At 40.4% G+C, this 14,034-nt stretch overlaps 1 protein-coding gene across 1 annotated transcript; it reads left to right on the top strand.

Moving 5' to 3' along the window:
• The first annotated feature begins 7,842 nt into the window (after positions 1-7,842).
• On the top strand, positions 7,843-13,093 carry LOC306942004 (C-type lectin domain family 4 member A-like). The gene is made up of 5 exons (XM_079527655.1): positions 7,843-7,974; positions 9,427-9,687; positions 10,519-10,682; positions 12,444-12,580; positions 12,889-13,093. The coding sequence occupies exons 1-5, from the start codon at positions 7,878-7,880 to the stop codon at positions 13,037-13,039; spliced, it is 810 nt and encodes a 269-aa protein (XP_079383781.1). The 5' UTR covers positions 7,843-7,877; the 3' UTR covers positions 13,040-13,093.
• The last annotated feature ends 941 nt before the right edge of the window (positions 13,094-14,034 follow it).

A 14,034-nucleotide genomic window follows, 5' to 3' on the forward strand; every position in this document is an offset into this window, starting at 1 on the left:
AAGTTGCAAATTATTCAAATGATTTCCTTTATTGAGCCAGTGTTTCTGTTACAGTACACAGTAAAATCGTTTAACTGAGAGTGTATAAATGTACCCAAATTGATTTGCAATTCAAGGCTCCATTTGGTTAAATATGTACTCAAATAGACTCGCAAGGTTCCTTTTGGTTCTATTTGTACACTCTGAGTGTACAAGTCATTTGGACTCGCAAGAGTCGATTTGGTTACATTTCTACACTCTTGAGAGTTACAATAATCTGATTCATACTTGAGACTCTATAATGTACTGTGCTCTACTTTCAGGGTCTCTTTTTGCAATAAAAGGTGGGCTAAGTTTTCCACAGTACCGACTCATTATCCTGTGTCTCGCATTGCTGGACTTTGTTCTCTTGCTGGCTGCTATCATTATCGGGGTTTACTGTGAGTAATTCTATCCACAGCATGATCTATGCATGCTGATCTATATGTTCTGAATGCCAAAAAAAGGAATTTCAAAGTAACTTTGAGACAAACCACTTCTGGAAAAATCTGATCACCTGTGAAATAGACCAGATGAACTGGATGATTTTCAATGTGAATGTGATCTTCTTTTCTCACAGGTAGCACACTCAGTGTTGCGAGTCCAACTCAACATTCAGCTGCAACACCCTTCGTCATTGAGCTGCATCATCTTAAAAACAACCACAGTGAGCTCCTCAAAGCTAAAGAGGGGGCTCAGAAGGCATTGATGAGAGAGCTCAACGACCAAACGATACTGCAGAAAAACGTGGAAAAGGAGAAGACACAAAATGACGTGCTTCAGCTCCAAATTGAAACATTACGAGCTGACAAATCAAAATTGGAGGCCAATAAAACTGCCCTCGGTGAGGGAAACGAAATGCTTTGTAACTTAATTACTTTTCTCATTTCAGTAATTTCAAGCTGGGACCATAAAAGCAGAACATTTTCTTGTTAGAGATTATTTCATCTGATACTGTATGTCTGTCATATTTAGTCCAGAATGCCTTTACTGCCTATGTAGCCTTCTGGAATTTAAGACACTAGACCACTGATGCCCGGCTGTAGAGCACAGAGTCGGTAATGATGGAAGTTGGAAATCCATGCCTCACCTGGATATGCAATACCATTGTAGCCGTGTCAGAGTACCTGTTCCACCCATCTGTCTGTGACTGTGTCCCTTTTATGCCCATATATGGAGATTTCTGTATCTGTCTCGTCCCATTATTCCTATATATGGAGTTCTGTGTCAGGCATGCTCAAATATGGAATATTGTGATGTCAGAACAGGCCAGCTCCATACTGTATATGGACACTGGGCAGGGGCCCTGTCCAGAGTTCGGGCAGAGGCCTTTTGTGGCGGTTCTGGACAACCATGGGTCCGACCGACTCGACACTGGGCACTGCACTCCCTGTGATGGTGTGGAACGCGTGTGTCACATTTGAAGTCGTTGGGGCGAACGGTTCTCGAGTTAAGTGCAATACATGTACAGACATAGAGACCTGCATTTATAGATAGATAACAGTGAAACTTCCATTCTTGTATCTATCTATCTATAAATGCACCACATCTGTCTGTACGTATTGTGTACTTCTGTAATGCACATAACTTGGGAATCGTTCGGCCCACCGACTTCATATTCAACACACTTCCACACCCAGTATCTATAAATGTGCCACGTCTCTGTACGTCTGTAATCAACGTAACTGGAGCACCGTTCTCCCCAGCGACTTCAAATTTGATACACACGTTCCACACCACCGCAGGGAGTGCAGTGTCCGGTGTCAAGTCGGTCGGATACACGGTTGACCAGAACCACCACAAAAGGCTCTGGTCAGGCTCTGCCAGTGGACCTAATGAGCTTAAGCCCCCCCACCTGTAGATTCCATGACATCACATTGAGATTAGGCAACACACTTCATATCTGGGTATGCCCGACACAGAACTCCATATATAGGAATAAAGGGACACAGAGAGACAGATACAGAAATCTCCATATATGGGCATAAAAGGGACACAGATGGGTGGAAAGGGTACAACGGGTATTGCATAGCCGAGTGGGGCATGGATATCCAACGTCCATCGTTTCCGACTTGATGCTCTACAGCCGGGCACCGGTCTAGTATTACAAATTGTATTTACTTGTACATAATGGTGACGATTAGGAGTCAATCATTTAGGACTCCCTAGAACCCCCTTAAAGACCCCTGGGGTTCCTTGGACTACACAGTGAGAACTGTAACAGTCATTTGCTTTTTCCATTGTCCTTGCCAACAGAGGAAAGCTGTGGCGGATGCCCATCTGGATTCCTTCTATTAAACTCGTCCTGCTATTTCTTTTCTTACTCTGAGTCTGGCAGCGACGGGAAGTCGTGGCCGGAGAGTAGATCAGATTGCATAAATCGTGGGGCTGACCTGGTTGTGATTGATGACTGGCAGGAGCAGGTCAGTTGAATCCATGAAGTTTAGATGGAAATTCTACAACAAACCAATCTCGTAGCACTAGTGCAACAATCTATATTCTAGGAACAATTCAGTTGCTTCACCATTTTGATAATCAACTTGTTTGTATTTTTTACACAGCAACTTCTGAGTTACAGCTTACCAAAAACAGGTTCAACTGGGCCTTGGTCGGCAAATGGATTCTGGATTGGCCTTACTGACATAGCTGTAGAGGGCACATGGGTCTGGGTGAACAATGTGACCCAGCTTGCACCATTGTAAGAGAATATACCTAACAGATCTGCTACATTGTTTTTACAATTTGCATTTTTCTCTAACGCATTTTGTTTTATCCTGTATAGCTACTGGGCAGACTGGGAACCCCATGGAGAACAGGGGGAGAACTGTGCAGCTACATATTACAGCGTAGGAGGTGACGTAAGGAAGACATGGTATGACGGCAAATGCAACCATCATAAATATCACTGGATCTGTGAAGTGCCAATAAGGAGTGCCAGAACGCCCACACCAGTAGTTGCGCCAGGATTGGGCTAGCAACATTTTGGCAGGACAGGGGGGTGGTAATTGATCTCATACAAAATGTGGACGATATGTCTTGACTGAGGAAGATCGAACTACAACAATGTATGTTTTTATTACACAAATGAGCACAACAGGTATAGTATTCTTGCATGTGGGCCTCACACTTTTACTTGAGTACAATTCTGAATTTTACTTTACTTTTCCAATTTTCTTGATACTTTAACCACATGTTATGTACCCTAGCGTCCGTATATTCTGAGGTGAACATTTGGCATTGCAACACATTGTGAGCTTGTATTAGTTATTTTCAGCAAAGATATTTGGTGTAGAGAGTGAAAAGGTGCAGGGGCCTAGTATAGACCCCTGGGGAACACTGGTCAACAAAGTATCCAGCTGGGTCTACACTTCATCTCAGAGACAGATATTGTACTTTTTACTCCACTATATTATTTGACAGCTTTAGTTAGCAGTTACTTTTCAGATTTAGATAATTATTACAAAACATATTGACTGATAAATTGTAAGTAAAAGTATTATATAGGTTAATTGTTAAGCTACCCAGCAGCAATAAAGTAATAAAAATCAGCCCCACCTTCAGCAGCAATATTAAAGTGAAGAACGCATTCATGCTTTATTATTAATCAATCCAATACAAATTTTCTTCAAAATAAAACAATTTTTTTTATCTTTGCACTGGCTAGTTCTTTCGTACTGTAAATAATATCAGCCTGAGCCGAGTTCTTTTAAGTGTTAAATAATAATTTTATCCTCATAATTCTATCATACCTGTACCTTATTACCTAGATATTTGTAATCTTTATCTGTTGTACATACAGTTGGAGGCCATCGATATTGTCCTTTTCTTTTTGCTGAGGTTTGCGTGATCTGCGCAAAACCCCTTTCGGTGTTTTAAACATTATGTTATAATTTAGCTATTGAAAAATAGCAGACCTACAAGCTCATAGCGCGCCACCGAGTGGCGCGCTACGAGCTTGTAGGTCTGCTATTTTTGAAAAATCGTGAAAATATTTATTTCAGAAAACTGGAGGATTTAGAAGGATTTTTTTTAAATTTTGAGGTCAGGCCTAAATGGGTCAAATGATAAGGGACAATATCGGTGGCACCCAACTGTATACTATACAAAAGGAGTATTGAATTCACTTGAACTGTCAAACTGTAACCTACCTGCATGACATAGACCAAAATACAGCTGGCAAGAATGTTCTTTTGGCAAATGTTGACACAAGACAATCGCTTGACAAATACCTGGTCATTCCACTCTCAGCCATTCCTCTCCTCTAGAGAGACGAAAAAATGGAGATTTTTGAGAATGCAGAAAACACTTTCAAAGGATTCAGTGAATTGATTAATCCGGATGATTGTACTGAAGAACAGATTGAAGGTATGATTGCATTAGATTATATAAAAGTAAAAGTATAATGTAATTATACTATACAGAATATTATTAATTTTCGTACAAATCACAATGACTGGGCATTGTGATAGATATTTCTCGGAAATTGTGAAATGTTTAATGGAATAAAAATAATTAAAAAAAACTCCATCAACTAATTAAGTGAATTACCTTGAAAATGTACTGATAAACACACACTTTCGAGTCAAAGTTCACTATCGTGCACGTCCACACCTGCAACAGGGGTTGGTTGCCTGCATATGTATGTGTGTGTGTGTGTGTGTGTGTGTGTGTGTGTGTGTGTGTGTGTGTGTGTGTGTGTGTGTGTGTGTGTGTGTGTGTGTGTGGGGGGGGGGGTTATCAATTAAATCAAAATATTGTTCTTGTTATGATAATGATAAGCTTCTCTGTTTAGTGTCAATGTCCTCAGTGCGAGCTGAAACTTGGAGACACAACAAATTGGTAGCAGTGTGCCTGAGTCTGCTTAGTGTTGTTCTGATAGCTGTTGACATCAGCCTGGTGGTTCATTGTGAGTCCAGTATTAACTATATCCACAAACTATTAATATTCAAGAGATTCGGAAATAGTCAAATGTCAACATTGATTTTTAATACTTACAGATAACAAACTTAGAGATGATCACCTTCCCCTCCAAGACAACATAACTCAGATCAGCACTGAGCTGGCCAAATGCAGAGATACTTACATGACCGCACTACGAACCAGAGATGAGGCCAGCAGACGGTTAACAGGAGAGCTCAACCAGCACAAGGTCAGCAAGTGGGACCTGGAGCACCAGAAGAGGAGAACTAATGATTATAACCAGCTGCTTGAAGCCATTAACAGTGAGAAGGCAGCTCTACAATCACTGATCATTATTGCTGGTATGTCATTCCCCCCAGTTTAGTAATTGTTTAGTCATTTACCCCATGGGCCATGTGTACTGCGGCTACTGCCTGCACTCCCTTTCACACCCAATTCCCCCCACTGTGACCAGACTCTTCTTTTCACCTGTTATTCTTCCCAGTTCCCCTCACACTCTGAACAGGTGTGCCAGTGAAGCAACAATTGGACATCTTCCAACCATAGAATACTGATAATGGAACCTTTTCACAGATTTGTCATAGGGTAAACACATCTGCGGCAAATTAAATAAATGTAATATTGGGTATGTACTGCATGTGAGACTAGTATGCCGAAGTTACATGACTGACTTTTTACAGCGTGGCTCCTAGGGCCGAATCACCTAGAAGAGGGTCTGTTTGTCTTTCTGTGTGTTGTTACATGAAAACCACACCATTATTAGACCAAGTCGTTTTAAATAAATTACCAAATTCACTGTCTAGGACAGGTCTTGGGAGCACAGTCAATATTTCTGACCTTGGAACAACTTCCAAACCAGATAGGGCTTACAGATGGACTGTTTCTGACTATGATTATGTGTAGCAAAAACAGATCACCCCAGGATTATCTTATTAATGTGGCCATTTTGTTTTGTGACAGATGAAAGCTGTAAACGCTGCATGACAGGGTGGATTCATCTGAACTCAAAGTGTTACTACTTCCCTTTCTCGAGCACAATGACGCAGAGATCTTGGCGTGAGGCCAGGGCACACTGTAGAACCCACGGAGCTGACCTGGCCATCATAGATAGTATAGAAGAGCAGGTGGGAATATTCAATATTCAGCACGCCATCAATAACCATTCTCTGCAATGTATCCGATTGCTCAGTCAGGAAATGTAAAAATCAATGCCACAAGAAGTAATGGATTTGAAAGAACTCATTCAGACTTTCTTAAATGTTTTCATGTTTTCAGTTGTCAATAAGTAAGGTGATAAATGAGGAGCAGGTAAATTCCAGATCTGTTTCGTGGAGTGGGTTCTGGATTGGTCTGACAAAAGAACAAGGAACATGGAGATGGCACGATGGGACCCCACTCACTAACAGGTGAGAACTAATGCATGATTTATACTTGGATGGCAAAACAAAAATAGACGATCTACAAGCTCAAGATGACCTGGAGTGCAACTAAGTATAAATCAAGTTTAATGTGTCAAAGCTATATGCATTGTCTTGAGTCAAACAGTTGGCTTTGATTGATTGATTTGGAATATTTATTTTGAATATAAAGTATTTATTTTAAAACAAATATAAGCAAATAATTCATAATAACAACAGTACAAAAATAGAAATTAAAAAAGCATATTCAATAATAAGTGGAAAGAAGCATGGCTTATAGCTCCCACCCCTTCTCCATCAATACTAAATATCAGTCAATAATCTATTCCAAATACTTATATAACTAAATCTGTGATATTTGTACATATATAAAAAAATATTACATTTCTACACATACATACACTTATTTCATGCACACCCACAAACAGAACCCCCCCCCCCCCCCCGCCCCCACCCCTACATACACTTATTTCATGAACACCCACAAACAGAACCCCCCCCACCCCCTCCCCCATCCTATGAGCAAAACATATTTGTGTCATCTGCAAATAGCACAAACCTTACAATTTGGAAACTTCACACATATCATTTATGTACAAAATAAAGAATTGTGGACCCAATACAGACCCCTTGCTTTGTTTAGGTTCTGGATGCCGGGAGAACCCAATTCGGCCAATGAGAATTGTGGAGCCACTTATGCCAGACCGAATCCACTGAAGAGCTGGAATGATGCCCCCTGTGGCCATCCCAACAGATGGATGTGTGAAATGGAACCACTCACTCACTGATGAAGAGTTTGCTGTATGATGATGGTTTTTGATATAATATACTGTACAGTATATTAAAGATGAAAGATGAAAATGAATACATTGCAAATTATTATTATTAATGTGTCATATCCAAAGGTTGTTGCTGTTGTAAGAACTACTCAGCTTCTACTATATGTCATTGAATTGAGTTATATATTCTATTCTCAAAATGTGTATTAAACTTTAATTCACAATGACTATTGATTAACTCTGGAAATACACTGTTTTAGTGAGTAAACCATACTGATAATATCAATAGAATGGCAAAATTAGTAGAGATAATCTTTAAAGATAGAGTGCCATTATTTCTTTCCACCATAACATGATCATCTTTTCAAAAAAGTGTACAGTATTTGACTATGCCTGGTTTGCCTGGTGGGTGGTGATGGGTGGTGATTCATCTGAACTGAAGCCGCACCCACAGCCATCTGAATTAAGACTCAAAATATTTTGTTATTATACAATTTACAAGTTGTATAATAACAAAATAATTTGGTTTTAATGAAAGTATCTACATTGTATTCAACCTCTTGTCTATTATCATTGCTCTTGCTCATTGCACTGAAAACACAGCACGCACGCATGCACGCACGCGCACACACACACACACACACACACACTCTCCACCAATGTTATTTTGCAAGGGTTGACAGTGCAATAACCTTACAAAACAGCTCTTCACTCTGTGATTGCTGTGATCTTGCCAGTCATAATGGAGAACACAGGGACTTCAGACAGTGGTTTCGATGCCTCTTACAAAGGGTTTGATCAGGACAGCGCAGATGATCATTTTGTCTCTGACCATCAAGGTATAGTGAGCATAAAATAATTATAAACATATACTGACTGTAATTCTAAAAACTAAAAGATGGATTGTGTTTGATCAATTACTTTGGAAAGTACGGTAATTCGTTAAATACAAATATGTGACTACAATATGGTTATATTATATTATTATATTATATTATTATACATATTATAAGATAATGCATTTTAATATTTTGAAAATTTGTTTTTCTGATGTTTTCGCTAATCCTTGACCTCTCTGTGTCCAGTGTCCGTGTCTGTGCCCAGACCTGAGTTGAAACATTACAAATTGACATCAGTGTGTCTGGGGCTGCTGGGTGTGCTTTTACTGCTGGTTGATGTGAGCTTAAGCATCTACTGTAAGTCAATGTAAAAAACACAAAACGTTATGGCACCTTTGAAGGAATTAAGTGTAGAAGTCCATGAAAACTAGAATAATGTTTTACATTGTATAATTACAATGTGTGTGTGTGTGTGTGTGTGTGTGTGTGTGTGTGTGTGTGTGTGTGTGTGTGTGTGTGTGTGTGTGTGTGTGTGTGTGTGTGTGTGTGTGTGTGTGTGTGTCCAGACTGTCCGTTTGTTTAATCTCCATTGGATTGATCGGGTGAAATTGTGAACACACACACAAACACACACACACACACACACACACACACACACACACACACACACACACACACACACACACACACACACACACACACACACACACACACACACACACACACACACACACACACACACACACACACACACACACACACACACACACACACACACACACACACACACACTGGAGGTGAGGGCAGAACCTCTGCCCCAAATGGTTCACATTGGCACCACCATGAGGCCGATTTTTGCTAAATAGATTTTTTTTTAATTACTCCACAGATTTTGAACAAAAGTATCTGTCAGATATCTCATATTCCATTCCACTTGGCTTTGATTGCCTTCCAAACTTTGCAGGACTGGCTCGTTTTGCACAAAATGCCACAAATCAAGAATACAGCTCCTGATTGCTGTGAAACTTTGCATGCACACTCATAATAGGCTGTCATTTTCCGTCATTTTGCATTTTCTTCAAAACACCAAACATCAAAAAGCTGTCAGGATTGAGAGTCGAACCTGCGGCACACCACCAGGCCGGCCCAGCAGCCTAGGTGCCCAGACGGTTAAGCTAACCATCCGGGCCTCTAGTTTCTATATAAGATTGATACTGTAACACAGATATCATATCAGAATTGACGTTGACATCAACACAGATAAATAGGCAAAATGATTACCTTCTTTTTTTTACCATGATTTGTTACCATGATTATGGGACATTATTTTTGTGCTTCTTGTAAATCCGAAGTACTCTGTACTTACATTTTTTGACATTTATAAAAACTTGAGTTCATGATTTTCTTAAATACAGTGACTATATACGCTATATGTGTCTTCATCACTGACAGACAGCAAAGTGAGAGACAGATACCTTCGACTAAATGATGTATCCTACATCAAAAATGAACTGTCGCAGCTCCAAGATGATTACATGACTACAATACAGAGTCGGGATGAGGCCAAGACAATGTTGACAAGACAGATCAAACAACGGGAGATCATAAATTGGGATCTGGAGCACCAGAAGAGAAGGACCCGAGACTACAATGCCCAGATCTTAAAGATTCAGGGAGCAAATGCAGCAATTAGGGCAAACCTCCCTCTAATTGGTGAGAACTTTACAACCATGACAGCTTCTAATGTACCTGTGTTGAGTTGTGTAGTGAGATTTATCCAACATGGTGCAGTAAAATGTCACCAAAGATCAATGTTCAGAGAAATGTATATGCTATGATAATAGCATATACATACTTTTAAATATAACACTAGCAACACCCTTAAAGGGGAAAACCACCCATTTTCAACATTTTACTATGTCATTAATATACCTTAGAGCTGTGGAAATAATAAAAAAGTCCCCCCATTCTGTGTCTCCTAGAACTAGAGGTCTGAAAAAAGTCTTTTTTTCAGACCTCTCTACTAGTTAAAGATGGAGTGCCGTGATTTTTCTCCACCATAAACCATGATCATCAGGTATTATTATTATAAGGAGGAAGAATTTGGTGGGACACGCCCACCAGTTCATTAAGTATCTCTGGTTTGCCTGGTGGGTGGTTGTATGATAAAGGCGGAGGGGTTAGGGAAGGGGATGATATTGTGATGTCACAATATCAGTTGTTTTCATTGGCACGTTTGACTGTCAAGGTTTCAGCCTCTAGGAAGAAACCTTAAATACAAAGGGAAGACATCATTGCTTCACATTGCACATAACAACCAGACCAAGGGGTCTAATGAAGTACTGTCACCTCATAAAATGTAAAAATAAATGTAAAACTTAAAACATAATTAAATAATAAAAAAACACGGCACTCCATCTTAAAACTACCTCAAATTTGTACTCAAGTATAGTAGTAGCCCTATTTGAATAAACGTAACTTAGTGACTTTCCACCACAAATGCGATCATGTCACACTGAAGGTTTCCATTTCATTTCGTAACAGAGGACGGCTGCAAACATTGCTTACCAGGGTGGATGCTTCTGAACACCATGTGTTACTTCTTACCGCTGTCTGACTCCATCAACCGGAGGTCCTGGCAAGATGCCAGGACTCAATGCAGGAGACAAGGAGCTGACCTGGCCATTCTGAATAGCAGGGAGAAGCAGGTAGAAACAAATTAAACACTGCATTCAAGACAACTATCAGAACTACACACTACGTCCCCCAGTATGTATCACAACATTGCATTTCACTTCTTGTGCAAATAAACAAATAAATGTAAATTTATAAAATGTATTTCCCATGACATGGAAAAAGTAATTCATGGCCTCATCTCTTCCGCTTACATTATTGTAATTCACTATACTCCGGAATTTTGAGTGCTTCTCTCTCTAGACTGCAGCTTGTTCAGAACGCTGCAGCTAGACTCCTGACTGAGACCAGGTGGGAGTACATTACTCTCTCTAGACTGCAGCTTGTTCAGAACGCTGCAGCTAGACTCCTGACTGAGACCAGGTGGGAGTACATTACTCCCATCCTGGCCTCCCTTCACTGACTCCCAGTCAAATTCATAAATCAATTTTAAAATGTTATTATTTGTTTATAAAGCCCACCATGGGCTGGCACCACCCTACATTTATGAGCTGCTTCCTCCCCCGGATAATCCTAGGCCTTAATTAGGTCAAGAGATCAGGGGCTCCTCAAGGTTCCACGTACCAAGCTAAAGTTAAAAGGTGACCGAGCCTTTTCGGTCGCTGCTCCAAATCTGTAGAACAACCTACCCTTAACTATTAGGTCTGCACTGCACCCTCATTGGACACATTTAAAAGCAGACTGAAAAGACACCTGTTCTCCCGGCCAGGCCTTTTAAAACTTACCCGTAGAATTGGTTGGACACTGTTTAATGGTTTACCTTTGTATTTGAAGCCCTTATTTGATTGTATTTGCTGCCCTTTATTTTGTGTTTTTTAACCTTGATGTGTTGTGTAATATGTGATGTTTTTGCACAATAACTAAAAAATATACATCACATGGACATGGATGCACCTGGGACGTATCCTCATTGATGTATCCTGAGGTCAATGGGGTTTCGGGACTACCAACATCATACCCCTCAATCAGGCGACCCAGCCGGGGTTGATCAAATCCCGACTTACGTCCCAGTAGCTACCCTCGATCAGTCCATCAGGGAATGAGCAAGGCCACACAATCCGTTGCTCCGGAACTACTCTGCCAGGACTGGGAGAACCAAATTCTGGCGCGTGGAAGCTGGACTAGGCTTTGTGAGTTGACTCCTGTCCGGGACCCTCCGACGTCTCACCAGGTCCACTCCTGCTCTCACCAGGCCCAGGACCTGTGCGTTGCACCAGACTCCCAGCACCAGGCACTCATTCAGGAGTGGTGGATTATAATGGCCCTCCTAAAGGCCTCACAGAGTTTGTTGGGCTTCCTCCTCACGGAGGACACAGCTAACCCATACTGCTCACCCGGGTGACGTCTACATTCCGGCTGTCACCCATCTCTCTGGTGGTCACCAGACTATACCTGGTTGTCACATTGTCTATTCCTATGAGTCACTATAAATAGAATAACTATAACAAAAAAATACATTGCATGGATGCACGTATCCTCAGTGATGTATCCTGAGGTCAACAGGGTTTCGGGTCTACCAACATCATACAATGACTTTATATCTTACCATGGCCACTTTGGGGCTCCGATATATTGTGCAATGTGTAGATAGTTTTTTCTCTTGGTGTACAGCACTTTGGTCGGCCGTTGGCTGTTTTTAAATGTGCTTTATAAATCAAATTGAATTGAGTTGACTTCTTGCTTATTGACCTAATTTAGTTTGATATGCATGTATTTATGTATCAGCAGCAGCAGATACATAAACATTTGTATTTCTGTTTTTTGTTTTTAATCAGTTATCATTGAGTAGGCAAATCAGTGCCCAGCACGATGGGTCGAGACAAATGTACCAGAGTGGCTTCTGGATTGGGCTCAGAGATGACGAAGAGGAAGGACATTGGAAGTGGCGAGATGGGACAAGTCTGGTTGAGGGGTAGGGCTTACATTTTGCACTTTACACTGTAAAATCTTACAGTGTTCATTTAACTTGTTAAGAATGCAATGACAAGTCCTTGGAACACATTATTGCTCTTGCACACACACATACAATATAAGCTTCACGATCATAAGGTCCTTTGATGATTAAAGGGGTGAAAGTGATCATTATTGTTTTTAAGTTTGTTAAAATAAGTGTTAAATAGCTAGTAGAAGTAAAAGAAAAAAAAGGTGTTAATTCAAGTATAGAAAAAGACTCATGGATACATTTTTTGTTCAATTAAAACAGAGAACTTTACTGTGCAGGTATTGGAATGAAGGTGAGCCCAATGATGAGTTAGGTGAAGACTGTGCAGCGACCTATCCTCGAGACAACCCCTTCCATGCCTGGAATGATGCCCCATGCGGACATCCACTCAAATGGATTTGTGAAATGCGGCCAATATCGAGGAGCTGAACTCTGTTTCTTTCTTTTTTTTTGCCACAACGCTTTTGGCCTGTCGAAAGGAGACCGACTTCACGACTGTAGACAATCTGATGGATTGATTTTTCATTTTTATTGTCATGAGTGTTAGCTGGAATCACCCCCACAACATCTGACATGGAATGCATTAAACATTGTCATTAAGTTCACTAGTAGAAATATATCCATTCACTGTTGGCAATTTACTTTGTACAAATCAATCACTGATATACAATTCTGTAAAGAGACAAATATAAACCTATAAATAAAGCCAGTCTGATAGATATTATACTAACACCAAAGTGCCTGAGTGACACCAGGCAGTCATTGCCAATGTTTTTATTATGAATGTATGTCACATACAGATTACCATCTCTACTGAAGTCCACAAACCATCAGCATGAGGCGTTATTGTCTTTGTTTATTTAACCACTTTCAACTTGGTGTCCCTATTTTTCAAACTCCAAAATGATTCAGAAATAGGCAAAAATAGCAGATTAACAAGCTCACGTGTCACAATGCAAATCGTTCTCAACTTGTAGACCGTTGGTTTTTGCTATTTGTCGTATGATGAAATACATATGGCTTATGTGGTTAATTACAATTTACATAAATTACTGTGTCAAACCTTTGAGATTCTGATAGCCTTCACCCATGTAATGTAATGCTGTCCACTGCTGTGGCTTTGTCACATTAGGCTTGATTGATTGTTTAACCACATGAACCCAAGCGTCCCTATTCTGTGCATGTCACAATAGGCAAACATATGAAGAACATATAGCAGGTAAACATTCAAACTTGTAGATATGCTATTTTCAGCAAAGGTAAAAAAATGAGAGGGCCAAAGATTGGAAATGGTTAAGGGGAAAACTTTTCTGATGTTGTGGGGAGGCACTGGAACATATCTGCCAGCCAATCCATATCTCCTACACAAAACTCTGAACACACACAGAACACATATGGACGGGTTATGTCAGAGCTGTTCACTC

Source organism: Electrona antarctica (assembly GCF_951216825.1).
Source record: "Electrona antarctica genome assembly, chromosome: 18".
NCBI classification, from domain to species: domain Eukaryota; kingdom Metazoa; phylum Chordata; class Actinopteri; order Myctophiformes; family Myctophidae; genus Electrona; species Electrona antarctica.

Bases quoted from the DNA above. Each gene is read 5' to 3' on its own strand.
- LOC306942004 (XM_079527655.1), top strand. From the start codon at position 7,878: ATGGAGAACACAGGGACTTCAGACAGTGGTTTCGATGCCTCTTACAAA. The intron at 9,688-10,518 runs GTGAGAACTTTA...ATTTCGTAACAG, and splicing joins GGCAAACCTCCCTCTAATTG to AGGACGGCTGCAAACATTGC. The intron at 12,581-12,888 runs GTAGGGCTTACA...TTTACTGTGCAG, and splicing joins GGGACAAGTCTGGTTGAGGG to GTATTGGAATGAAGGTGAGC.